The sequence below is a fragment of the Salmo salar genome, chromosome ssa01 (genome assembly GCF_905237065.1).
Source record: "Salmo salar chromosome ssa01, Ssal_v3.1, whole genome shotgun sequence".
Taxonomy (NCBI): Eukaryota; Metazoa; Chordata; class Actinopteri; order Salmoniformes; family Salmonidae; genus Salmo; species Salmo salar.
This window is the reverse complement of record NC_059442.1, coordinates 7,807,523-7,835,061: the sequence shown is the minus strand read 5'-3', so window position 1 is coordinate 7,835,061 and position 27,539 is coordinate 7,807,523. Positions and strand designations below refer to the sequence as shown.

The 27,539-nt window shown below is 48.4% G+C and overlaps 2 protein-coding genes across 11 annotated transcripts in view; one reads left to right on the top strand and one right to left on the bottom strand.

The window, feature by feature from the left end:
• si:dkey-190l8.2 (solute carrier family 22 member 13) overlaps positions 1 to 13,681 on the top strand; it is a 28,969-nt gene extending 15,288 nt beyond the window's left edge. For 3 of the 6 annotated variants that reach the window (XM_014198043.2, XM_045710755.1, XM_014198549.2), the window contains 8 exons: positions 2,429 to 2,583; positions 2,715 to 2,883; positions 3,186 to 3,288; positions 3,417 to 3,616; positions 5,212 to 5,429; positions 5,536 to 5,644; positions 5,856 to 6,104; positions 7,614 to 7,947. In XM_014198043.2, coding sequence (XP_014053518.1) covers positions 2,429 to 2,583; positions 2,715 to 2,883; positions 3,186 to 3,288; positions 3,417 to 3,616; positions 5,212 to 5,429; positions 5,536 to 5,644; positions 5,856 to 6,104; positions 7,614 to 7,755 — 1,345 coding nt within the window. In that variant the 3' untranslated portion in view covers positions 7,756 to 7,947. Of the gene's footprint in view, positions 1 to 2,428; positions 2,584 to 2,714; positions 2,884 to 3,185; positions 3,289 to 3,416; positions 3,617 to 5,211; positions 5,430 to 5,535; positions 5,645 to 5,855; positions 6,105 to 7,487; positions 7,948 to 13,005 lie in introns of those variants that run through there. The other 3 variants (XM_014198272.2, XM_014198409.2, XM_014198343.2) reach the window with 3 other exon arrangements.
• The window catches only part of sh3yl1 (SH3 and SYLF domain containing 1), a 63,258-nt gene continuing 44,300 nt past the window's right edge, over positions 8,582 to 27,539 (bottom strand). For 2 of the 5 annotated variants that reach the window (XM_014198612.2, XM_045711012.1), the window contains 10 exons: positions 27,041 to 27,151; positions 24,268 to 24,381; positions 24,110 to 24,174; positions 15,836 to 15,948; positions 14,327 to 14,455; positions 14,085 to 14,229; positions 12,985 to 13,054; positions 12,739 to 12,792; positions 10,077 to 10,127; positions 8,582 to 9,766 (listed from right to left, as the gene is read on the bottom strand). In XM_014198612.2, coding sequence (XP_014054087.1) covers positions 9,564 to 9,766; positions 10,077 to 10,127; positions 12,739 to 12,792; positions 12,985 to 13,054; positions 14,085 to 14,229; positions 14,327 to 14,455; positions 15,836 to 15,948; positions 24,110 to 24,174; positions 24,268 to 24,381; positions 27,041 to 27,151 — 1,055 coding nt within the window. In that variant the 3' untranslated portion in view covers positions 8,582 to 9,563. The remainder of the gene's footprint in view (positions 9,767 to 10,076; positions 10,128 to 12,738; positions 12,793 to 12,984; positions 13,055 to 14,084; positions 14,230 to 14,326; positions 14,456 to 15,835; positions 15,949 to 24,109; positions 24,175 to 24,267; positions 24,382 to 27,040; positions 27,152 to 27,539) is intronic. The other 3 variants (XM_014198684.2, XM_014198765.2, XM_014198843.2) reach the window with 3 other exon arrangements.

Sequence of the window (27,539 nt, the reverse complement as noted above, 5' to 3'; positions counted from 1 at the left end):
GATACAGAACTCCTTTATGCAATCGCTATGTCAGATTTTAAAATAGCTTTTCGGCGTAAGCACATTTTGCAATATTCTGAGTACATAGCTCAGCCATCACGGCTAGCTATTTTGACACCTGCCAACTTCGGGGCACACTAAACTCAGAATTAGTATTAGAAAAATGTTATTACCTTTGCTGATCTTCGTCAGAATGCACTCCCAGGACTGCTACTTCCACAAGAAATGATGTTTTTGTTCCAAATAATCCATAGTTATGTCCAAATACCTCCGTTTTGTTCGTGTGTTCAGGTCACTATCCAAAGGGTAACGCGCGAGCGCATTTCGAGACAAAAAAATTCAAAATGTTCCATTACCGTACTTAGCAGCATGTCAAATGCTGTTTAAAATCATTTTTTATGGTATTTTTCTCGTAAAATAGCGATAATATTCCAACCGGACAATAGTGTATTAATTCAAAGAGGTCAAACTTCTGAGTGTTTTCTATCCAAATCTACTAATAATATGCATATTCTCATTTCTGGGCAAGAGTAGTAACCAGTTTAAATCGGGTATGTTTTTTATTATTGCCCCCTAGCCCAGACAGGTTGATGGACAAAAAATGTGCTTTTCTTTCAAAAACAAGGATATTTCTAAGTGACCCCAAACTTTTGAATGGTAGTGTACATACAGTGGGGGGAAAAGTATTTGATCCCCTGCTGATTTTGTTTATTTGCCCACTTACAAAGAAATGATCAGTCTATCATTTTAATAGTAGGTTTATTTGAACAGTGAGAGACAGAATAAGAACAAAAAAATCCAGAAAAACGCATGTCAAAAATGTTATCAAATGATTAGCATTTTAATGAGGGAAATAAGTGTTTGAGCCCTCTGCAAAACATGACTTAGTACTTGGTGGCAAAACCCTTGTTGGCAATCACAGAGGTCAGACGTTTCTTGTAGTTGGCCACCAGGTTTGCGCACATCTCAGGAGGGATTTTGTCCCACTCCTCTTTGCAGATCTTCTCCACGTCATTAAGGTTTCGAGGCTGACGTATGGCAACTCGAACCTTCAGCTCCCTCCACAGATTTTCTATGGGATTAAGGTCTGGAGACTGGCTAGGCCACTCCAGGACCTTAGTGTGCTTCATCTTGAGCCACTCCTTTGTTGCCTTGGCCGTGTGTTTTGGGTCATTGTCATGCTGGAATATCCATCCACGACCCATTTTCAATGCCCTGGCGGAGGGAAGGAGATTCTCACCCAAGATTTGACGGTACATGGCCCCGTCCATCGTCCCTTTGATGCAGAGAAGTTGTCCTGTCCCCTTAGCAGAAAAACACCCCCAAAGCATAATGTTTCCACCTCCATGTTTGATGTTGGAGATGGTGTTCTTGGGGTCATAGGCCGCATTCCTCCTCCTCCAAACACGGCGAGTTGAGTTGATGTCAAAGAGCTCCATTTTGGTCTCATCTGACCACAACACTTTCACCAGTTGTCCTCTGAGTCATTCAGATATTCATTGGCAAACTTCAGACTGGCATGTATATGTATTCTTGAGCAGGGGGACCTTGCAGGCTCTGCAGGATTTCAGTCCTTCACGGCGTAGTGTGTTACCAATTGTTTTCTTGGTGACTATGGTCCCAGCTGCCTTGAGATCATTGACAAGATCCTCCCGTGTAGTTCTGGGCTGATTCCTCACCGTTCTCATGATCATTGCAACTCCACGAGGTGAGATCTTGCATAGAGCCCCAGGCTGAGGAATATTGACAGTTCTTTTGTGTTTCTTCCATTTGCGAATAATTGCACCAACTGTTGTCACCTTCTCACCAAGCTGCTTGGCGATGGTCTTGTAGCCCATTCCAGCCTTGTGTAGGTCTACAATCTTGTCCCTGACATCCTTGGAGAGGTCTTTGGTCTTGGCCATGGTGGAGAGTTTGGAATCTGATTGATTGATTGCTTCTGTGGACAGGTGTCTTTTTTACAGGTAACAAGCTGCAGTTAGGAGCACTCCCTTTAAGAGTGTGCTCCTAATCTCAGCTCGTTACCTGTATAAAAGACACCTGGGAGCCAGATATCTTTCTGATTGAGAGGGGGTCAAATACTTATTTCCCTCATTAAAATGCAAATCAATTTATAACATTTTTGACATGCGTTTTTCTGGATTTTTTTGTTCTTATTCTGTCTCTCACTGTTCAAATAAACCTACCATTAAAATTATAGACTGATCCTTTCTTTGTCAGTGGGCAAACGTACAAAATCAGCAGGGGATCAAATACTTTTTCCCACCGCTGAGTATATATAGATATATATATATATACACACACACACACACACACACACACACACACACACACACACACAGTAAATTATACACTGTAACACGTGTGTGTGTGTGTGTGTGTGTGTGTGTGTGTGTGTGTGTGTGTGTGTGTGTGTGTGTGTGACTAGGTACGGTAAGCGAGTGGTGCTGCTGGTGTGTGTGTGTGTCCATTCTGTGACTGCTCTGCTGCCGGCCATCCTTCCTCAAGCCATCCTCTTCCTCACTCTTCGCTGTCTGGCCGGGGTCTCCTGCTGCTGCATCAATATCTGCAGCTTCAGCCTGGGTAAAGAAAACAGACACACACGTCTACCCTACCGTAACTGTGTGTGCATCGTGACATGCGGCTGTGGGCATGGATTTAACTGTGTGTGTGTGTGTGTGTGTGTGTGTGTGTGTGTGTGTGTGTGTGTGTAGGTGTGGAATGGAGTCTTCCCAAGTATCGTATCTGGCCCCCGGCCCTCCTGTCCTTCTCCTTCAGCCTGGGTATGATGGCCCTGGCTCCACTGGCGTACCTTACACACACGTGGACACAGCTACACCTGGCACTGGCGATACCACAGATCCTCTGTCTGCCTCTCTACTAGTGAGTAACACACACAACCCTAAGTCTCCCTTGAAACTAGGTGAGAGAGTGTGAGTGAACCTGTAGTGAAATTCCCCCTCAGCCATGAATTTTTTCCCCTCTCAGCCATGAATCTCTCCCTTCTCAGCCATGAATCTCCCTCTTCTCAGCCATGAATCTCCCCCTCACAGCCATGAATCTCCCTCTTCTCAGCCATGAATCTCCCCCCTCTCAGCCATGAATCTCCCTCTTCTCAGCCATGAATCTCCCCCCCTCTCAGCCATGAATCTCCCACTTCTCAGCCATGAATCTCCCTCTCTCAGCTACATTCCTGAGTCTCCTCACTGGTTGCTCCTGAAGAAGAGGACAGACACTCTGGAGGAGTACAGGAGACACAGTCCTGAGGACAAACGCTGTCTAGACCTGGTACACATACACACACACACACAAATACACACACATACAAATGTATGTCTGTACTATATCAGTGTTCCTAGACTCAACTCAGGTCTGTGTATGTGTGTTGTCTGTCTCTGTGTGTGTTTCTGTCGCAGCTGTTGGACACAGAGGGGAAGGACCTGCAACAAGTTCCCCTGGACACAGACACACCTGACAATGAGACACACACACTGGAGACTGACACACACATACCAAAGGCAGACACGCAAACCCAGGAGGGAAACACACTTTCCCACTGCGGACACATGAGAAGTCCCACCATTCTACTGCGCCTGGTCATCATGAGTTACATTGGGTGGGTCAGTCTGTGTGTACAGTGAGCTCCAAAAGTATTGTTTTAGCTCTGTACTCCGGTGTAACAGGTTTTGGTTTTTCCATTTATATTTTGAGGTAGAGCGTTATCACGTAGGGCGGACCAATTGGTGTCACCTCGTTAGTAAGTAGGTGTTACACCTGTGCCGGCTTGTCCATCTCGTTAGTGGGAAGGTGTTTCACCTGTGCCGGCTTGTCCATCTCGTTAGTGGGAAGGTGTTTCACCTGTGCCGGCTTGTCCATCTCGTTAGTGGGAAGGTGTTACACCTGTGCCGGCTTGTCCATCTCGTTAGTGGGAAGGTGTATCACCTGTGCCGGCTTGTCCATCTCGTTAGTGGGAAGGTGTTACACCTGTGCTAACCCAGGTGATATTTAAGAGCTGCCCACTACTCCAGTTGGTTCTTGAGAGATGTTGGAAGTGCTTGACCACGGTTTAGCGCTTCCATTTTGAGTGTGATAAAAACAAAGCCTTTTATCTTGTGTTCTCCCCTTTTTGGTTTGCCCCACTTTCTTTTAGCTCCATATTCAAAGTTGGTTTGTAGGGGTTTATCTGTAAGCATTTATCTGATGCTGTATCTCCGCCCTGTGTCTGATGCTGTCTCTCCACCCTGTGTATGACGCTGTCTCTCCCCCCTGTGTCTGATGCTGTCTCTCCGCCCTGTGTATGATGCTGTCTCTCCACCCTGTGTCTGATGCTGTCTCTCCACACTGTGTATGACACTGTCTCTCCCCACTGTGTATGACGCTGTCTCTCCACACTGTGTATGATGCTGTCTCGCCGCCCTGTGTCTGATGCTGTCTCTCTGCCCTGTGTCTGATGCTGTCACTCTGCCCTGTGTCTGATGCTGTCTCTCCACACTGTGTATGATGCTGTCTCTCCACCCTGTGTCTGATGCTGTCTCTCCACACTGTGTCTGATGCTGTCTCTCCACACTGTGTATGATGCTGTCTCTCCGCCCGGTGTCTGATGCTGTCTCTCCGCCCTGTGTCTGATGCTGTCTCTCCGCCCGGTGTCTGATGCTGTCTCTCCGCCCGGTGTCTGATGCTGTCTCTCCCCCCTGTGTCTGATGCTGTCTCTCCCCCTGTGTCTGATGCTGTCTCTCCGCCCGGTGTCTGATGCTGTCTCTCCGCCCAGTGTCTGATGCTGTCTCTCTGCCCTGTGTCTGATGCTGTCTCTCCACCCTGTGTCTGATGCTGTCTCTCTGCCCTGTGTATGACTCTGTTTTTCTGCCCTGTGTCTGATGCTGTCTCTCCGCCCTGTGTATGATGCTGTCTCTCTGCCCGGTGTCTGATGCTGTCTCTCTGCCCTGTGTCTGACGCTGTCTCTCTGCCCTGTGTATGACGCTGTCTCTCCTCACTGTGGATGACGCTGTCTCTCTGCCCTGTGTCTGATGCTGTCTCTCTGCCATGTGTATGATGCTGTCTCTCCCCACTGTGTCTGATGCTGTCTCTCCACACGGTGTATGATGCTGTCTCTCCGTACTGTGTATGATGCTGTCTCTCCACACTGTGTCTGATGCTGTCTCTCCACACTGTGTATGACGCTGTCTCTCCCCACTGTGTATGCGTGTGTGTTAGGCTAGCGTCAGCCCTGACGTACTACGGTATCTGTCTGAATGTCGGGCGTTTCGGGGTGGATGTCTTCCTGGCTCAGTTCTTCAGCGGCCTATCAGAGGCACCCTGCTTGCTCGTCCCATTCCTATTGGCCCGCTGTGGCAGACGCCCAATCAGCATGCTGTCCCTGCTCCTCAGTGGCTCCTTCTGCCTGCTGTCCCTGCTTGCATCACGTTTCTACGGTAAACACACATGCACAGGCACAGACACAAAAATACACAGGCACAGACACTCACAAACACATCGCCACACCTCCAGTGATCCAACACTGTGTGTGTGTGTGTGTAGCTGTCCCAGGGTTGGTGATGGCTCTGGCCCTGGTGGGGAAGCTGTGTATGCAGACCAGTGTGTTTGTCTCTTTACTCTACGGCATCGAGCTCTTCCCTACACTCATCAGGTATGGAAAGTGTCTGACCCCATGACAGGACTAGTACCTATCTCAGCCCAGCAGACACGCAGCACTGATCTATTGCCCTCACACACTCGCCTGGGTCAAATACCATCTTATCTCCATGCTTGAGTAATACCTGATGTGTGTGTATCTGTTTGTGCAATATGTGTATGTTTGAGTTATCCTGACTGTGTGTGTGTGTGTGTGTGTGTTTCAGACAGAAGTGTGTGGGCTTGGTGTGTCTGTGTTACAGGGTGGGGTGTATCCTCAACGCGGTGGTCAGTCCTAGAGGAGAAACCATCCCATTGGCCGCTATGATTCTTTATGGGAGTGGTCCCATTGTTGGGGCGGGACTGTGTCTTTTGCTACCGGAGACCAGCGGTGTACCGCTCCCTGATTCGCTGGAGGACTGTGACAGACAGCCCAGGCTTCACCTCCCCTTGGCCTGGTTATCACGCTTCAGAAGGTAAGAGACCTTTGCCACAGACACACACACACACACACACACTCACCCAAATGCACAAGTTGTGCACACACTAACACAAATACATGTAGCCATACACATAGTTTGCTTGCTACTGTGGAGATAAATGGTGTGTGTTTGAGTGTGAGTGTTACACACTTAAAGTGGTCTATCTCTCTTCAGTTTGTCAACAGCAGCTGGTATGAAATGCTATGACCTATACTCAAGAGTTCAGAAAGTTGGTGTGTGTGTCTGTCAGGGTGTGTATGTGTCAGGGTGTGTGTCTGTCAGTGTTACATAACTTCTTATTTTAGGTTAACTATTTACCCCCTCTCCCTCCCCCTCCCCCTCTCCCTCCCTCTCTCGAGCCTCCCCACCCCCCTCTCCCTCCCCACCTCTCCTCTCTCCCTCTCCCTCCCTCTCCCTTCCCACCTCTCCCTCCCCCTCTCCCTTCCCACCTCTCCCTCCCTCTCCCTCTCCACCTCTCCCCCACCACTCCCTTCCCACTCCCCTCTACCTTCCCACTCCCCCTTCTCCCTTCCCCCTCCCCACCTCTCCCTTCCCACTCCCCTTCTCCCTTCCCCCTCCCCCTCCCCCTTCTCCCTTCCCCCTCCCCCCTCCCCACCTCTCCCTTCCCCCTCCCCTCCCCACCTCTCCTTCCCTCCCCCTTCTCCTTCCACCTCCCCCTCCCCACCTCTCCCTTCCCACTCCCCCTTCTCCCTTCCCCTCCCCCTCTCCACCTCTCCCTCCCCTCCCCCCTCCCCACCTCTCCCTTCCCACTCCCCCTTCTCCCTTCCCTCCCCCTCCCCACCTCTCCCTTCCCACTCCCCTCCCCCTCCCCCCTCTCCCTTCCCACTCCCCCTTCTCCCTTCCCCCTCCCCCTCCCCACCTCTCCCTTCCTCTCCCCCTCCCCCTCTCCCTTCCCACTCCCCCTTCTCCCTTCCCCTCCCCCTCTCCTTCCCACTCCCCCTCTCCACCTCTCCCTTCCCACTCCCCTTTACCTTCCCACTCCCCCCCCCCTCTCCTTCCCACTCCCCCTTCTCCCTTCCCCCTCCCTCTCGTCCCACTCCCCCCCACCTCTCCCTTCCCACTCTCCCCTTCCCTTCTACCTCCATGTGTAATGACCTGTTTCAGTCCCTACCAGCTGGGCACAAGACACCAGTTAAACATCAAATTTATATTTACATTTAATTGAGTTGTCAATTAACGTGAAATCTACATGAAATCAAACTAAATGTGAATCACGTCATTTCATTTCGGTTAAACGTTTAAGAAAAAAAAAATCTTTACATTGATGACTTTTTGCAAACTCGATTAGTTTTCCACATTGATTCATCCTCATTACATTTCATTCTTTTATTTTATGTGGAAACATGATTCAACCAGTTTGTGTCCAGTGGGTATTGTGACCTGCTAGTCAGAGTGTCCTGGACCAAGAAATATGTTCAATAGAGACACAGTGGACTCATGCATGTGAACGTCTCTCCAGCTGAGATGTGTATTTCCTGACAGGCGCTCAGCGGACACCCCAGCTGACAAGGCCTGTCCATTCCTGAAAGACACAGACCCCGAGAAACCCTCCCACCACCCACAGGAACCCAACTCAAATGAAACACTCTGCACACACACACATGTTGTTGATACATGTATTTAAAGTTCCATGGAGCACTGAGATACTACCTGAACAGTGTCCAATAAGTTCTAGTAATTTTTTTGCCACGTTGTGCCCTACTGAACATGACCCTGGTTTTACAGTTTAAACCTGTTTTTAAATCTGTGTGATCTCTTCTGTCCCAGCCTGTGGAGGCCTGCTGTTCACTCCCTATAAAAATATGCATTCTCCTTCGCTTGATTCGGTTTTATTTTCCCAACTTTCGTTGAGTTTTTCCCAGGTTTCCATTTTTCACAGTTTCTCTCAAAATCACAACCTTTTTAATAGGAAAATAACAACATGTGATGTTCTAAGTCTACAACAAAGCTTAAAACCACTTTTGAGGTCTGGAGAAAAAAAATCTAAGAACAGCCAGAGATCTTTGGTTAGTGGTGTTTCTGTAGCGCTCATGTGATGCAGAGTTTACGAAACATAATGGCTATTGGATTTATGTACATAATCATGAGATCATTCTGCCAGGTAGGCATAGGCTACATTGTAGTTAACATTTAATTGAGAAGTTTTTTTTCTCATTTTTTTTCCCCAGGGCAATAATCTACTGTACCAAGGTAGAACTTTACTCACCCTGGACAATCATTCACCACACACGACAACCGTGTTTGTGAGTGGTGTGTGGACATGGGGAAATTTGATTTAAAAATCACTGATATTACACCCAGACCAGCCATGCTTGCACCAATCCAATGCTTTAAAAATGCATAACAGGGGCATATATATTAGGTGAAGGTAGAAAATGGGACCGCAACCTGATTGGCAGTAGAGACTAGAGTACATCACCCTCCTATGGCCAGAAGACAAACTACACCTCTTACAGTCTTCTACTAGGTTCTTTAATACATATCCACACACATTCAAAGAGAAATCCGTACAAATCATCATTACATACAGATGTTAAGATAAAATAGATTATTTTATATTAAATACTTTGATCCAGCATCATACAAAACGGCAGTACGGAGAAAATACTGCACATAATCCCAGAAACTTTAATTCAGAACATAAAACAAGCAGTTACAGATTTCCCCAATAAATCTAATGCATTTTATAGAAACAAAAAAATAAAATAATCTATTGACTTCATTGTAATATGTTAAATAAACCCCCTTGTCAAGCCAGCCAATTTGTGACTTGACGTACAGTATATAAAATAATGAGAATATAAAAACAGTGTACAGCGTCACATGACCTTTCTTTAGTGTTCTTCTGTTCAATGTTCTAAAACTGGTACCTTATTCACACAATCTTGCCGACCCAAACTGTACTGCACTGGCTCGGATATTGTCTTTTCTACATCACCCTTTCCAGCATGGTTCGGCTCTCTAGAAGTGTACAGAGCTGGCTGGTAACATCTGGGGTGTATTCAATAGTCAAAACACTGTAGCAAAACGTTTTGTAACAAAAACAAGATTTTCTATTGGACAAATTCAGGTAGGTCCCTCCCCGTTTTGAACGGTTTGGCTTCAAAAAGCAGGCTGACTTTAGTGAACTGGACTATAGCGAGCCAAAGAGTATAGTTCAGGTAGGAACGATCCAATAGGAAGACAGCGTGGCTACCCATACCGTCCAATAGGAAGACCTGCCCCTGAACTGTAGTAATCAGAGTCAGTTAGTGTGAGTCTTGAACATTGTGGAGAGTGTGTTAGAGTGTTAGAGAGTGTGGGTGCATTTCCTCAGTGTCATCATGTGTCCCTGTAGTGTGTTGAAAACATTACTCCCAGCAATATAAGTGTCCGTGTGTGTGTGTGTGTGTGTGTGTGTGTGTGTGTGTGTGTGTGTGTGTGTGTGTGTGTTCAGGGGTAGGAGACGAAGTTAGCGGGGAAGATTCCGGTCTGTCCGTTAAGCGTTCCCTCCCACCAGTCATACTGTGACTCTGTCTTGGTAACCACAGTGATGCGGTCGCCAGGGTTGAAGCTCAGGTCGCCAGGCTGTTGCCCTGTGAACGGGTGTACCGCTGTGACGACTACAGGTCCCGCGTCCCACGGCCCCACCCCACCTAGAAACAGTCAAATGATCACAGGTGTATTCAGTGAACAACGCCGGTGAACAGCAGGTCTTGTTGAATGCACATCATCCTCAAATCAACCTGTACCGAGTGAATGTTGCAGATACAATACGGCGAACTTGTGAGCGTGTAACGGATACGATTCAAAGGTTTCAGACCCACACATTAAATGTTACCTTTCAGGTATTAGAACTGTCTATCTATATGTAAAGTCTTTAAATGTAAATTGTAAAGTATTTTTGTCTAATGTATTTTTCGTTATGTGTTGGACCACAGGGATCATAATAATAATAATAAATACCGTAATCGTTTTGGACTGTCCTTGTGCTACTTGGACTTCTCTTATATGATTCTGAAACAGAAATACAACAGCGAGTGTCTGTCAGCAACAGCGAGTGTCTCACCACCAGAGGGCAATACCAGACCAGAGAGCGCGCACAGAGACCAGAGAGCGCGCACAGAGACCAGAGAGAGCGCACAGAGACCAGAGAGACGCACAGAGACCAGAGACAGAACGCACAGAGACCAGAGACAGAACGCACAGAGACCAGAGACAGAACGCACAGAGACCAGAGACAGAACGCACAGAGACCAGAGACAGAACGCACAGAGACCAGAGACAGAACGCACAGAGACCAGAGACAGAACGCACAGAGACCAGAGACAGAACGCACAGAGACCAGAGACAGAACGCACAGAGACCAGAGACAGAACGCACAGAGACCAGAGACAGAACGCACAGAGACCAGAGACAGAACGCACAGAGACCAGAGACAGAACGCACAGAGACCAGAGACAGAACGCACAGAGACCAGAGACAGAACGCACAGAGACCAGAGAGAACGCAGAGAGAGACAGAGCAGAGCGATGATATGACGGTGGGGGGGGGGGTCTGGCTAAAAATACTTCAATCAGTTCTAGGACACATTGCCCTCTATGGAAGTGAGGTCTGGGGTCCACTCATCAACCAATAATTCAACAAATGGGACAAACACCCAACTAAGAATCTGCATGCAGAGCAGACTTCAAACGCAGTCGTCACACACCCTCCCAAGTAGCATTCTAGTTAGCTCTGTGTCTTTCTCTCTCGTTATCTTTCAGCTGTGTGTGTGTGCACCTGCAGTGAGAACACACACTGAGAACACACAGAGAGAGCGCGCGCGAGAGAGAGCGCGAGAGAGAGAGAGAGCGAGAGAGAGAGAGATAGAGAGAGAGAGAGAGAGAAACGAGAGAGAGAGAGAGAGATAAGAGAGAGAGAGAGAGATAACGAGAGAGAGAGAGATAACAGAGAGAGAGAGAGAAAGACAGAGAGCTAACTAGAATGCTACTTGGGAGGGTGTGTGACGACTGCGTTTGAAGTCTGCTCTGCACACACACACAGCTGGTCCTATTACCCAAGGTGCATTGAGAAGCCAGTATGTTTAGTTTGGCTGGACTTGAGGTCACAGTTTAATACATCACCAAGAAAAAAAACAATCTCTACCATCACGTCACACTTCACCTGCAGTGAGAACACACTTATCTCGTGCCGTGTCAACAGTGGTGTGTTTTGGCATGGTGGTCGGCCACTGTGTAAATGAAAGCATTCCCCTTGTCACTGAACCACTGAAGGATGATCAAACACCTACCAGAGTGGCAGCAGCAGCTGCCATACAGTCAATGGGCCACAGCCCAAGACTACCACAGACAGAAGTAATGGCAGCCATGGAGGGAGAGCGATAGAGAGATAAAGAGGAGAGAGAGAGAAAGAGGAGAGATCAAGAGAGAGGAGAAAAAGGGAGGAAAGAGAGGAGAGAGAGCAACAGACAAAGGGAGAGATGAGAAGAGAGAGAGAGAAAGAGGGGAGTGAGAGAGGAGAAAAAAGGGAGGTAGGAGAGGAGAGAGAGAGCAACAGACAAAGGGAGAGATAGAGGAGAGAGAGAGAGAGAGACAGTGACTGCGTAAGAGAAAATAATCCCCCCCCCACAGACTTCTCCATCCTAAGTAACCTGATTCAACCTGCACAGAAGCACGTTAGGGTAGATCTCCAGGAACAGGGTTGGAGTGAACACCTAGTGGAGGGTAGATCTCCAGGAACAGGGTTGGAGTGAACACCTAGTGGAGGGTAGATCTCCAGGAACAGGGTTGGAGTGAACACCTAGTGGAGGGTAGATCTCCAGGAACAGGGTTGGAGTGAACACCTAGTGGAGGGTAGATCTCCAGGAACAGGGTTGGAGTGAACACCTAGTGGAGGGTAGATCTCCAGGAACAGGGTTGGAGTGAAAACCTAGTGGAGGGTAGATCTCCACGAACAGGGTTGGAGTGAAAACCTAGTGGAGGGTAGATCTCCAGGAACAGGGTTGGAGTGAAAACCTAGTGGAGGGTAGATCTCCAGGAACAGGGTTGGAGTGAACACCTAGTGGAGGGTAGAACTCCAGGAACAGGGTTGGAGTGAACACCTAGTGGAGGGTAGATCTCCAGGAACAGGGTTGGAGTGAACACCTAGTGGAGGGTAGATCTCCAGGAACAGGGTTGGAGTGAACACCTAGGGGAGGGTAGATCTCCAGGAACAGGGTTGGAGTGAACACCTAGTGGAGGTTAGATCTCCAGGAACAGGGTTGGAGTGAACACCTAGTGGAGGGTAGATCTCCACGAACAGGGTTGGAGTGAACACCTAGTGGAGGGTAGATCTCCAGGAACAGGGTTGGAGTGAACACCTAGTGGAGGGTAGATCTCCAGGAACAGGGTTGGAGTGAACACCTAGTGGAGGTTAGATCTCCAGGAACAGGGTTGGAGTGAAAACCTAGGGGAGGGTAGATCTCCAGGAACAGGGTTGTAGATTCCTGGTTTGAAGCTATGTTAACTGAGAACACATTCTCCATTACAGCAAAGACCTAGAGAAGAGGTGCACTGACTGTGTTCCAACAAGAGAGGGTGGTGAGGACGTTGGTGATGATGAAGGGTTTAGGGAAAGGGTCACTCACCTGTGCTGCCAGATTTGAAGGCAGAGATGCTTGGATAGAGGGAGGGCTTCACTGCTAAAACACATCACAGACAGTTACACACACACACACGTCAGTCAAAGACATAGGAATTTCCTTATGGACAAAGAATTGTAGCCAACCCACACAAACAAGGTGTCACTGACTACAAAGCAGGCATGCTGCTACTGGTAGAAAACCACTACTGTGTGTGTGATAGTAATGTGTGTGTGTGTGTGTGTGTGTTACCCTCTGTCCTGTATGTGCTAGCAGGTCTCTGTGTGGCAGGAGCTCGGGGTCTAGCTGGAGGACCACTGGCCTGAACGACACCCAGAAACAGAGGAATGGAAGAAGAGAAGCATGAGAACAGCCATATACATCCAACTAGCCGGGTACCCACCAGCCATACACATCCAACTAGCAGGGTACACACTAACCATACACATCAACAACGGCTCAGCCACGAAGTGGTAGGCCACACAAGCTCACAGAATGGGACCGCCAATTGCTGAAGCACGTGAAAATCATCTGTCCTCGGATGCAACACTCACTACCGAGTTCCAAACTACTTCTGGAAGCAACGTCAGCACAATAACTGTTCATCAGGAAGCTTCACGAAATGTGTTTTCCATGGCCTAGCAGCAGCACACAAGCCTAAGATCACATATGATCGCAATGCCAAGCGTCGGCTGGAGTGGTGTAAAGTTCACCGCCATTGGACTATGCAGCAATGGAAACACGTTCTCTGGAGTGATGAATCACACTTCACCATATGGCAGTCCGACGGGCGAATCTGGGTTTGGCAGATGCCAAGTTTGAGGAAGGACCTCTCCAATTTCAGCATGACAATGCCCCCGTGCTCAAATCGAGGTCCATACAGAAAGGGTTTGTCGAGATCAGTGTGGAAGAACTTGACTGGCCTGCATAGAGCACCGACCTCAACCCCATCGAACACCTTTCGGATGAATTGGAACACCAACTGTGAGCCAGGCCTAATTGCCCAACATCAGAGCCCGACTTCACTAATGCTCTTATGGCTGAACGGAAGCAAGTCCCCCTGCAGCAATGTTCCAACATCTAGTGCAAAGCCTCCCCAGAAGAGTGGAGGCTGTTAAAGCAGGAAAAGGGGGGGGGACCAAATCCATATTAATGCCCATGATTTTATAATGAAATGTTTGACGAGCAGCTATCCACATACACTACATGACTGACCAAAAGTATTATAATAATATAGTACCTTCTGGGCCAGGTGTTTGGCTGTCCACTCAGTAGTGTAATATAACAATATAGTACCTTCTGGGCCAGGTGTTTGGCTGTCCACTCAGTAGTGTAATATAATAATATAGTACCTTCTGGGCCAGGTGTTTGGCTGTCCACTCAGTAGTGTATTTATCTGTGTAGCTCTCCAGGACACAGTACAGGTCATCAGCTTCTGGGGGAGGCTCTACATCTCCATTCAATATGGCCGACGCACGGATGTCCTGGGAGTAGAACCTAACACACACACACACACACACACACACACATTAATACCACATACACACATTAAATACAACACACAATATTACAACACACATGGCGTGTAACGTACTTGCGGTTGGTGTCTTTGCGTTCTATGAGGCAGGATCCCTCCAGAGAGACTCCAGCAAACAGCCCTCTGGACTTACAGTAAGTAAACACTGCTGCTGTACTACGTAGCGCTACATCAGCCTCCACGTTCCTACACACACACACACGAGAGATGGAGGAAGATCGGAGTGTTGAGTATGGTACACTGATCAGAATCCCACTACTTAGCGATGAGTATTGAAGGAGACCACTAAAAGTGTACATCAGAAACCATCAAATATACTGGACCACGTCTCAGGCCGTCATCGTAAATAAGAATTTGTTCTAAACTGACTTGCCTTGTTAAATAAAGGTGAAATTAAAATTAAGAAAAGCTGTCCGTGTCTGTGTGTGCAGGGAGGTCCCATGTTGTAAATGTCACCTGAACAAAGAAAAAGGCACTCCCATCTGACATTAACCTCTCATTGTTTTATTGTTGCTATATTTAAAACAGACACACCACCCCCTCCCCCCTCTAGCACACAGCTGCCTCTACCCTACAAAACATGAACCACTTCCACAGCTCTCACTTCTTCTGTACTATCCCAAAACACACGGCACAAAACCATTTCCCCTCCACGATCCCTGCTCAGACATTCAAGTGTCCACAAAGCGTCCAGTTTAAATAAAGGTGTGAACTAGGTGTAGAACTGGTGTGACGTCAACACAGCCTCGGGTACCCCCCCCTAACCCACAGCCTCGGGTACCCCCCCCAACCCACAGCCTCGGGTACCCCCCCCAACCCACAGCCTCGGGTACCCCCCCCTAACCCACAGCCTCGGGTACCCCCCCTAACCCACAGCCTCGGGTACCCCCCTCTAACCCACAGCCTCGGGTACCCCCCTAACCCACAGCCTCGGGTACCCCCCCAACCCACAGCCTCGGGTACCCCCCTAACCCACAGCCTCGGGTACCCCCCAACCCATAGCCTCGGGTACCCCCCTAACCCACAGCCTCGGGTACCCCCCTAACCCACAGCCTCGGGTACCCCCCCCAACCCACAGCCTCGGGTACCCCCCTAACCCACAGCCTCGGGTACCCCCTAACCCACAGCCTCGGGTACCCCCTAACCCACAGCCTCGGGTACCCCCTAACCCACAGCCTCGGGTACCCCCCTAACCCACAGCCTCGGGTACCCGCCCCTAACCCACAGCCTCGGGTACCCCCCCTAACCCACAGCCTCGGGTACCCGCCCCTAACCCACAGCCTCGGGTACCCGCCCCTAACCCACAGCCTCGGGTACCCCCCTAACCCACAGCCTCGGGTACCCCCTAACCCACAGCCTCGGGTACCCCCCTAACCCACAGCCTCGGGTACCCCCCTAACCCACAGCCTCGGGTACCCCCCTAACCCATAGCCTCGGGTACCCCCTAACCCACAGCCTCGGGGCTGGAACACATCAAAAGGGATGAGCCATGGTTGGACACTGACTGGTTTTGGCCAACCATGGAGCAAGATAATGATGAGTGTGTGTGTGTGTGTGTTCATTCACCTCCCCATCGGTCCTACCGCCACAGTACAGTTGCCCCCCAGAGTGAGGTTCCCTCCTTTAGAGAAAGAATCCACCGCCCTGCGCTGCATCAGAATCACCACCAGGTCTGATACCTACACAGAGACAGAGCAGTGTTTAGGTGCAGACTGGGAGAAGGGGAGACCAGCAGCTTTAATTTCTTTCATCACATTCCCAGTGGGTCAGAAGTTTACATACACTCAATTAGTATTTGGTAGCATTGCCTTTAAATTGTTTAACTTGGGTCAAACGTGTCAGGTAGCCTTCCACAAGCTTCCCACAATAAGTTGGGTGAATTTTGGCCCATTCCTCCTGACAGAGCTGGTGTAACTGAGTCAGGTTTGTAGGCCTCCTTGCACGCATGTGTTTTTTCAGTTCTGACCACAAATTTTCTATAGGATTGAGGTCAGGGCTTTGTGATGGCCACTCCAATACCTTGACTTTGTCGTCCTTAAGCCAAATTTGCCACAACTTTGAAAGTATGCTTGTGGTCATTGTCCATTTGGAAGACCCATTTAACTTCCTGACTGATGTCTTGAGATGTTGCTTCAATATATCCACATAATTTTCCTTCCTCATGATGCCATTTATTTTGTGAAGTGCACCAGTCCCTCCTGCAGCAAAGCACCCCCACAACATGATGCTGCCACCCACGCGCTTCACAGTTGGGATGTTCTTCAGCTTGCAAGCCGCCTCCTTTTTCCTCCAAACATAACGATGGTCATTACGGCCAAACAGTTCCATTTTTGTTTTATCAGACCAGAGGACGTTTCTCCAAAAGTACAATCTTTGCCCCCATAGGCAGTTACAAACCGTAGTCTGGCTTTTTTAAGGCGGTTTTGGAGCAGAGCCTTCTTCCTTGCTGAGCGGCCTTTCAGGTTATGTCGATATAGGATTTGTTTTACTGTGGATATAGATACTTTCGTACCTGTTTCCACCAACATCTTCACAATGGCCTTTGCTGTTGTTCTGGGATTGATTTGCACTTTTCGCACCAAAGTACGTTCATCTCTAGGAGACAGAACACGTCTCCTTCCTGAGTGGTAAATGGCTGCGTGGTCCCATGGTGTTTATACTTGCGTACTATTGTTTGTACAGATGAACATGGTACCTTCAGGCGTTTGGAAATTGCTCCCAAGGATGAACCAGACTTGTGGAGGTCTACAATCTTTTTCTGAGGTCTTGGCTGATTTCTTTTGATTTTCCTATGATGTCAAGCAAAGAGGCACTGAGTTTGAAGGTAGGCATTGAAATACATCCACAGGTACACCTCCAATTGACTCAAATGATGTCAATTAGCCTATCAGAAGCTTCTAAAGCCATGGCATCATTTTCTGGAATTTTCCAAGCTGTTTAAAGGCACAGTCAACTTAGTGTAGGCAAACTTCTGACCCACTGGAATTGTGATAGAGTAAATTACAAGTGAAATCATCTGTCTGTAAACAATTGGATAAATTACTTGTGTCATGCACAAAGTAGATATCCTAACCGACTTGCCAAAACTATAGTTTGTTAACAAAAAAATTTGCGGAGTGGATGAAAAACGAGTTTTAAATGACTCCAACCTAAGTGTATGTAAACTTACATTTTAGTCATTTAGCAGACGCTCTTATCCAGAGCGACTTACAGTAGTGAATGCATACATTTCAACTGTAACTGGCATGTTATAGGAGGGTCCAGATAACTGTGATTTCACTTGCTTTTGAGAAATGTAACCTCAAACAGCAAATCACTTCCTCATCCTTGTTGTGTAGTATGGGGGCCCTGACAAAAATACAAACAAAAAGCTCCAAAAACACCCAAATAAGTCCTTTTAGAAACCACAAAGCCCTTTGTGGTGTTTTTTGGAGCCTTTGTTCATCCATACTACACAACGAGGAAGTGATTTGCCATTTGGATGAAGTTTCTCAACTGTAATGCAATTGTAAATGCAGTCGCACCACGCAGTCGCACCACGCTTCGCTCCACAGGTAATATTCCACTTCGCTACATTACAACGGCTTGATTTGTTTGATCTGAGCAATTCTTAGCTAGCTACATAGCCGTCTTTGTATCAAAGATAATTGTGTAGTTTAGAGTAACTGAGTAATTATCGAGGCTAGCTATCTTCGTCCTCCTAACGTAGTCAACACTGCTAGCTGCTAGCTAGCTAGTCATCACTGTTAGCTAGCCAACTTCTACCGACTAGCAGCACCGCAGAAACTATTACATTACAACGCAACGACTTGATTAGTGTGGTGTTAGTGTTAGTTAGCCAGCTACATAGTTGTCTGTGCTGTCTCTGTATCTAAGATAATTGTGTAGTTTGAGTTTGAGTATTATCGAGGTGTGCTAGCCAGCCGCGACGCCAGACTTACTCAACACACCTAGTCATCATTAACCCACTGCCAGATAGCCATCCGTTACCGACTATCAGCGCTGTAGTTACTAATACTTCACAACAGAACGATTTGACTAGTGCAGTGTTACCTAGCTAGCTACCTAGTTGTCTTTGTCATAGTTTGATAATTGTTAATTGATAATTGTTAGCTAGCCAGCCATCGAGGTTAGCTAGCCAGCTATTTCCGTCCCCCGCGACGCCATTTTTCCTAACCTAGCCAACTATTACTGACGAGCAGCATTGTTGAAACTAAATACACTACAAGGAACGTCTTGATTAGTGTTATGTTAGCTAGCTAGCTACAAAGTTGCTTTGTATCATGACAAGGTGTAGTACTGAAACTACCGAGGTTACCTAGCCAGCTACACGTTCAAAGTCAACAACGCAGCCACTGCTAGCTAGCCTACTCCACCAGCCAGCAGTACTGTATCATTTTAGTCAATAACATTTTTGCAACGTAAGCTTAACTTCCTGAACATTCGAGACGTGTAGTCCACTTGTCACTCCAATCTCATTTGCATTAGCGTAGCCTCTTCTGTAGCTTGTCTACTATGTGTCTGCCTATCCCTGTTCTCTCTCCTCTGCACAGGCCATACAAACGCTCCACACCGCGTGGCCGCTGCCGCTCTAACCTGGTGGTCCCAGCGCGCACGACCCACGTGGAGTTCCAGGTCTCCGGCAGCCTCTGGAACTGCCGGTCTGCGGCCAACAAGGCTGAGTTCATCTCAGCCTATGCTACCCTCCAGTCCCTAGACTTCCTGGCGCTGACGGAAACATGGATCACCACAGATAACACTGCTACTCCTACTGCTCTCTCCTCGTCTGACTACGTGTTCTCGCATACCCCTAGAGCATCGAGCCAGCGGGGTGGTGGCACTGGAATCCTCATCTCTCCCAAGTGGACATTCTCTCTTTCTCCCCTGACCCATCTGTCTATCTCCTCATTTGAATTCCATGCTGTCACAGTTACCAGCCCTTTCAAGCTTAACATCCTTATCATTTATCGCCCTCCAGGTTCCCTTGGAGAGTTCATCAATGAGCTTGACGCCTTGATAAGTTTCTTTCCTGAGGATGGCTCACCTCTCACAGTTCTGGGTGACTTTAACCTCCCCACGTCTACCTTCGACTCATTCCTCTCTGCCTCCTCTTTCCACTCCTCTCCTCTTTCGACCTCACCCTCTCACCTTCCCCCCTACTCACAAGGCAGGCAATACGCTTGACCTCATCTTTACTAGATGCTGTTCTTCCACTAATCTCATTGCAACTCCCCTCCAAGTCTCCGACCACTACCTTGTATCCTTTTCCCTCTCGCTCTCATCCAACACTTCTCACTCTCCCCCTACTCGGATGGTATTGCGCCGTCCCAACCTTCGCTCTCTCTCTCCCGCTACTCTCTCCTCTTCCATCCTATCATCTCTTCCCTCTGCTCAAACCTTCTCCAACCTATCTCCTGATTCTGCCTCCTCAACCCTCCTCTCCTCCCTCTCTGCATCCTTTGATTTCCTCTGTCCCCTATCCTCCAGGCCGGCTCGGTCCTCCCCTCCTGCTCCGTGGCTCGACGACTCACTGCGAGCTCACAGAACAGGGCTCCGGGCAGCCGAGCGGAAATGGAGGAAAACTCGCCTCCCCTGCGGACCTGGCATCCTTTCACTCCCTCCTCTCTACATTTTCCTCTTCTGTCTCTGCTGCTAAAGCCACTTTCTACCACTCTAAACTCCAATCATCTGCCTCTAACCCTAGGAAGCTCTTTGCTACCTTCTCCTCCCTCCTGAATCCTCCTCCCCTCCCCCCCTCCTCCCTCTCTGCGGATGACTTCGTCAACCATTTTGAAAAGAAGGTTGACGACATCCGATCCTCGTTTGCTAAGTCAAACGACACTGCTGGTCCTGCTCACATTGCCCTACCCTGTGCTTTGACCTCTTTCTCCCCTCTCTCTCCAGATGAAATCTCGCGTCTTGTGACGGCCGGCCGCCCAACAACCTGCCCACTTGACCCTATCCCCTCCTCTCTTCTCCAGACCATTTCCGGAGACCTTCTCCCCTACCTCACCTCGCTCATCAACGAATCCTTGACCGCTGGCTACGTCCCTTCCGTCTTCAAGAGAGCGAGAGTTGCACCCCTTCTGAAAAAACCTACACTCGATCCCTCCGATGTCAACAACTACAGGCCAGTATCCCTTCTTTCCTTTCTCTCCAAAACTCTTGAACGCGCCGTGCTTGGCCAGCTCTCTTGCTATCTCTCCCAGAATGACCTTCTTGATCCTAATCAGTCAGGTTTCAAGACTGGGCATTCAACTGAGACTGCTCTTCTCTGTGTCACGGAGGCTCTCCGCACTGCTAAAGCTAACTCTCTCTCCTCTGCTCTCATCCTTCTAGACCTATCTGCTGCCTTTGATACCGTGAACCATCAGATCCTCCTCTCCACCCTCTCCGAGCTGGGCATCTCCGGCACCGCGCACAGGTCGCTCCTACCAGGTGGCGTGGCGAGAATCTGTCTCCGCACCACGTGCTCTCACCACTGGTGTCCCCCAGGGCTCTGTTCTTGGCCCACTCCTATTCTCGCTATACACCAAGTCACTTGGCTCTGTCATATCCTCACATGGTCTCTCATATCATTGCTATGCAGATGACACACAATTAATCTTCTCCTTTCCCCCTTCTGACAACCAGGTGGCGAATCGCATCTCTGCATGTCTGGCAGACATATCAGTGTGGATGACGGATCACCACCGCAAGCTGAACCTCGGCAAGACGGAGCTGCTCTTCCTCCCGGGGAAGGACTGCCCGTTCCATGATCTCGCCATCACGGTTGACAACTCCCTTGTGTCCTCCTCCCAGAGTGCCAAGAGCCTTGGCGTGACCCTGGACAACACCCTGTCGTTTCTCCACCAACATCAAGGCGGTGACCCGATCCTGTAGGTTCATGCTCTACAACATTCGCAGAGTACGACCCTGCCTCACACAGGAAGCGGCGCAGGTCCTAATCCAGGCACTTGTCATCTCCCGTCTGGATTACTGCAACTCGCTGTTGGCTGGGCTCCCTGCCTGTGCCATTAAACCCCTACAACTCATCCAGAACGCCGCAGCCCGTCTGGTGTTCAACCTTCCCAAGTTCTCTCACGTCACCCCGCTCCTCCGCTCTCTCCACTGGCTTCCAGTCGAAGCTCGCATCCGCTACAAGACCATGGTGCTTGCCTACGGAGCTGTGAGGGGAACGGCACCTCCGTACCTTCAGGCTCTGATCAGGCCCTACACCCAAACAAGGGCACTCCGTTCATCCACCTCTGGCCTGCTCGCCTCCCTACCTCTGAGGAAGCACAGTTCCCGCTCAGCCCAGTCAAAACTGTTCGCTGCTCTGGCACCCCAATGGTGGAACAAGCTCCCTCACGACGCCAGGACAGCGGACTCAATCACCACCTTCCGGAGACACCTGAAACCCCACCTCTTCAAGGAATACCTGGGATAGGATAAAGTAATCCTTCTAACCCCCCCTTAAAAGATTTAGATGCACTATTGTAAAGTGGTTGTTCCACTGGATATTATAAGGTGAATGCACCAATTTGTAAGTCGCTCTGGATAAGAGCGTCTGCTAAATGACTAAAATGTAAAAAAAAAAAAAAAAAAAAAAATACCAGAAATCCCGTATTTACATAAGTTTTCAGACCCTTTGCTATGAGACTCGGTGTTGAGCTCACTGACAGAGCTCCAGTTCCTCTGTGGAGATGGGACAACCTTCCAGAAGGACAATCATCTCTGCAGCACTTCACCAAATCAGGCCTTTATGGTAGTGGCCTGACTGAAGCCGCTACTCTGTAAAAAGGCACTTGACAGCCTGCTTGGAGTTTGCAAAGAGGCCCCTAAAGACTCTCAGACCATGAGAAACAAGATTCTCTGGTCTAATGAAACCAATGTTAAACTCTTGGGCCTGAATGCTAAGCGTCACGTCTGGAGGAACCCTGGCACCATCCCTACGGTAAAGTGTGGTGGCAGCATCATGCTGTGGGGATGTTTTTCAACAGCAGGGACTGGGAGACTAGTCAGGATCGAAGCAAAGATGAACAGAGCCAAGTACAGAGAGATCCTTGACGAAAACCTGCTCCAGAGCGCTCAGGAACTCAGACTGGGGCGAAGGTTCACCTTCCAACAGGACAACAACCTTAAGCACACAGCCAAGACAACGCAGGAGTGGCTTCGGGACAAGTCTCTGAATGTCCTTGAGTGGTCCAGCAAGAGCCTGGACATGAACCCGATCGAACATCTCTGGAGGGACCTGAAAATAGCTGTGCATCAACGTTCCCCATCCAACCTGACAGAGCTTGAGAGGATCTGCAGAGAAGAATGGGAGAAACTCCCCAAATACAGGAGTTCCAAGCTTGTAGCGTCATACCCAAGAAGACTCGAGGCTGTAGTCGCTGCCAACGGTGCTTCAACAAAGTACTGAGTAAAGGGTTATCAAATTATAAAATTTGCAAAAATGACAAAAAAAAAAAAAAAAGTTTTTGCTTTGTCATTATGGGGGTAAATGTGTGTAAATTGTTGAGGGAAAAAAACTATTTAAAATCAACTTTAGAATAAGGCTGTAACGTACTGTAACAAATGTTGAAAAAGTCAAGGGGTCTGAATACTTTCCGAATGTACTGGATTTCTGCTGACAGGTTCATTCCCCCAGCAGAAACAAAATCTTAAATCCCTGTAAGGGTCTGGGTGGAACACGGCGTCTGGGTTGCAAAATTCCAGTAACTTTACCAAAATTGAATAAATCCTTTATTCACTCCGATGTCTTGAGGACAAACTTCTCAGAGCATGTCCTGAGTCAGCGCTCACTCTGGGAAGAGGTGAACTACAGCTGACTTCCTGCTTGTGTAACAGTAAGAAAATGTATCCTGTTTTAGTTGTGAAGTTCACGTCAACAATCAATGAAACTATATGGACATACTGAAACATGAACTCGATAACACAAATGTAAATAATTGACTCATTTGGACAAACTTCCCCAATAAAACAGGATTTATTTCACAGAATCATGAAGGAATAAGGAGGACTTTTGGGAATCCTCAAACTGGGACTGTGGCTGCAAAAAACAACATGTACTGGTGCGATCTGTACATTCCACCAGGTCACCTCAAATCAATGTCATTTTTGGGGGGCAAATAAGTATATTCATAGGTAATTTGGCCTATAATCTCCATTGAACCCCCCAGGAAAAACAGAAAATTCTGGAGGCTTGACAGTAAATTATTAAAAATAGGCTAATTATCTGGCCACCTGAGTGGCGCAGTGGTCTAAGGCACTGCATCGCAGTGCTAGCTGTGCCACTAGAGAACCTGGTTCGAGTCCAGGCTCTGTCGCAGCCGGCCGCGACCAGGAGACCCATGGGGCGGCGCACAATTGGCCCAGCATCGTCCAGGTTAGGGGACGATTTCGCCGGCATGATTGTTCTTGTCCCATCGCGCACTCTGACACATTGGTGCGGCTGGCTTCCGGGTTAAGCGGGCATTGAGTCAAGAAGCAGTGCGGCTTGGCTGGGTTTCGGAGGACGCACAGCTCTCGACCTTTGCCTCTCCCGAGTCCGTACGAGAGTTGGAGAGGTCCGTAACTACCAATTGGATACCATGAAATTGGGGAGATTTTTTTTTTTTTTTATTTTTTTTAAATAGGCTAAAATTGTCAAACCAAATGTCATGTCAATCACTGGATGAACTTATTTACCGTCTCAGTAGTGTAGTAGTTACACCTCTTAATAGAGTGAATTACTTTCTAAACTGATTACTATTGTGTTGTCTATTGTGTGACACTGCGGACATGTTCCTTTAGCCCATGATGAGACCAAGGGAAAATGTTAGGCTGGATCACTCGTGTGTCTGGTGGTCAACCTACCTCAACTCCAATCTCAAAGCCACCGCCCAGACCAGCTATACCAATGGCAGAGGGAGCAGACCAACCTAGTGAGAGGGAGGACGTAGTGAATTTATATGTCCTGGCGATGACCATATAGGTGTGGGTGTGTGTGTGTGTGTGTGTGGTAATGAACTTACGTCCGTCAGCCAGTCTAGCGATGACGATACCGCTGCCGCCTCGAGCTGTGATCATGAAGCCTGCCTTGATCACTGTGATGATGGCCAGGCCCTGACACTTCGCTAATATATTGGCTGGCGGGAGAAAACACAATGATGAGCAGGTCCTGCTAGCATGCTATGACACAACTTCCTGCCATATCCGGAAAGGAGGACTGTCACCTGACAAAACCCTGATGACGTCACCATAAAGAAATTTTTTTATTTATTTAACCAGGTAGGCCAGTTGAGAACAAGTACTCATTTACAACTGTGACCTGGCCAAGATAAAGCAAAGCAGTGTGACAGAGTTAAACAAACGTACAGTCAATAACACAATAGAAAAATCTATGTACAGTGCATGCACATGTAGAAGAGTAGGGAAGTAAGGTAATAAAAAAAGCTATAGGGGAGAAATAATTACAATTTAGCATTAACACTGGAGTGATAGATGTGCAGATGATGATGTTCAAGTAGAGATACTGGGGTGCAAAAGAGCAAGAGGGTAAGTAATAATATGGGGATGAGGTAGTTGGGTGTGCTATTTACAGATTGGCTGTGTACAGGTACAGTGATTGGTAAGCTGCTCTGACAGCTGATGCTTAAAGTTAGAGAGGGAGATAAGACTAAGAATTCATTCCAGTCATTGGTAGCAGAGAACTGGAAGGAAAGGCAGCCAAAATAAGTGTTGGCTTTGGGGATGACCAGTGAAATATACCTGCTGGAGTGCGTGCTATGGGTGGGTGTTGCTATGGTGACCAATGAGCTGAGATAAGGCGGGGCTTTACCTAGCAAAGATTTATAGATGACCTGGAGCCAGTGGGTTTGGCGATGAATATTTAGTGAGGGCCAGCCAACGAGAGCATACAGGTCACAGTGATGTATATGGGGCTTTGGTGACAAAACGGATGGCACTGTGGTAGACTGCATCCAATTTGCTGAGTAGAGTGTTGGGGGGCTATTTGGTAAATGACATCGCCGAAGTCAAGGATCGGTAGGATAGTTTTACGAGGGTGTGTTTGGCAGCATGAGTGAAGGAGGCTGTCTTGAGAAATAGGAAGCCGATTCTAGATTTAATTTTGGATTGGAGATGCTTAATGTGAGTCTGGAAGGAGAGTTCAGTCTAACCAGACTCCTAGGTATTTGTAGTTGTCCACATATTCTAGGTCAGAACCGTCCAGAGTAGTGATGATAGTCGGGCGGGCGGGTGCGGGCAGCGAAATGTTGAAAAGCATGCATTTGGTTTACTGGCGTTTAAGAGCAGTTGGAGGCCACAGAAGGAGTGTTGGATGGTGTTGAAGCTCGTTTGTAGGTTTGTTAGCAATGTCCAAATAAGGGCTAGATGTATACAGAATGGTGTCGCCCTTGCTGTCTCTGCCTAGCCGGATCCCCTCTCCACTGGGATTCTCTGCCTCTAACCCTATTACAGTGGCCGAGTCACTGGCTTACTGGTGCTCTTCCATGCCGTCCCTAGGAGGGGTGCGTCACTTGAGTGGGTTGAGTAACTGATGTGGTCTTCCTGTATGGGTTGGCACCCCCCCTTGGGTTGTGCCGTGGCGGAGATCTTTGTGGGCTATACTCGGCCTTTTCTCAGGATGGTAAGTTGGTGGTTGAAGGTATCCCTCTAGTGGTGTGGGGGCTGTGCTTTGACAAAGTGGGTAGGGTTATATCCTGCCTGTTTGGACCTGTCCGGGGGAATCATCGGATGGGGCCACAGTGTCTCCTGACCCCTCCCGTCTCAGCCTCCAGTATTTATGCTGCAGTAGTTTGTGTGTCGGGGGGCTAGGGTTAGTCTTATATCTGGAGCATTTCTCCAGTGTCCTGTGTGAATTTAAGTATGCTCTCTAATTCTCTTTCTCTCTCGGAGGACCTGAGCCCTAGGACCATGCCTCAGGACTACCTGGCATGATGACTCCTTGCTGTCCCCAATCCACCCAGCCGTGCTGCTGCTCCAGTTTCAACTGTTCTGCTTGCGGCTATGGAACCCTGACCTGTTCACCGGACGTGCTACCTGTCCCAGACCTGATGTTTTCAACTCTCTAGAGACAGCAGGAGCGGTAGAGATACTCTCAAAGATCGGCTATGAAAAGTCAATGACATTTACTCCTGTGGTGCTGACCTGTTGCACCTTCAACAACTACTGTGATTATTATTATTTGACCATGCTGGTCGTCTATGAACATCTTGGCCATGTTCTATTATTAATCTCCACCCGGCACAGCCAGAAGAGGACTGGCCACCCCTCATAGCCTGGTTCCTCTCTAGGTTCTGGCTTTTCTAGGGAGATCTTCCTGGCCACCGTGCTTCTACACCTGCATTGCTTGCTGTTTGTGGTTTTAATCTGGGTTTCTGTACAGCACTTTGAGATATCAGCTGATGTAAGGGCTATATAAATACATTTGATTTGTCGTCTGCGTAGAGGTGGTTCAGAGAAATCACCAGCAGCAAGAACGACGTCATTGATGTATACAGAGAAGAATCGGCCTGGGAATTGAACCCTGTGGCACCCCCAAAAGGAGACTGCCAGAGGTCCAGACAACAGGCCCTCCGATTTGACACACTGAACTCTGAGAAGTAGTTGGTGAACCATGCGAGGCAGTCATTTGAGAAACCAAGGCTGTTGAGTCTAGTCTACCTGACAAAACCCATGCTGAGAATGAGAGAAATTAATAGGTATGAGTCAGAGATGAGTGCAAGGGCAGGATGAAAAGGGTGAACAGGAACACATACACCCACCCCGCACACATTCACACACCTGGGATGAGTTTGTCAGGCCCGGTGCGGTTGGAGATCTCAGTAAACTCTCTGAGGATCTTGGCAGCTTTCTTCGCCTCTGACTTCATGTTGGATGGGATTGGGTTATTCACTGTCAAACACACACACACATCAGACTTCATGTTGGACAGGATGGGGTTATTCATTGATTTCTCAAAACCCAAACCCTGGTCTGCATCGCAAGCATTCGTGGAAGTCTGGCGATGTTGCACCTCTGGGGTTAGAAAGTCTGTGCTACAACTATGAACGTCAGGATGAGTAGAAACAGATCTGCATAAGCAACAGCTAAAACGGAGATCCTAATAAACTGCTCTAAAAACAGCCAGATCAGATCACCTTAGCTGCTGTTTGTAACAGTTGCCAGTGTCGGCCCAGTTTCAGGAGGTGGAGTCAGAGCCAGCTGAACCAAACCAGAGTTCTCCAGTATTACCATGGAATTACAGCATGGAGGAAAAAAATAAAAAAAAATCAACCAAACA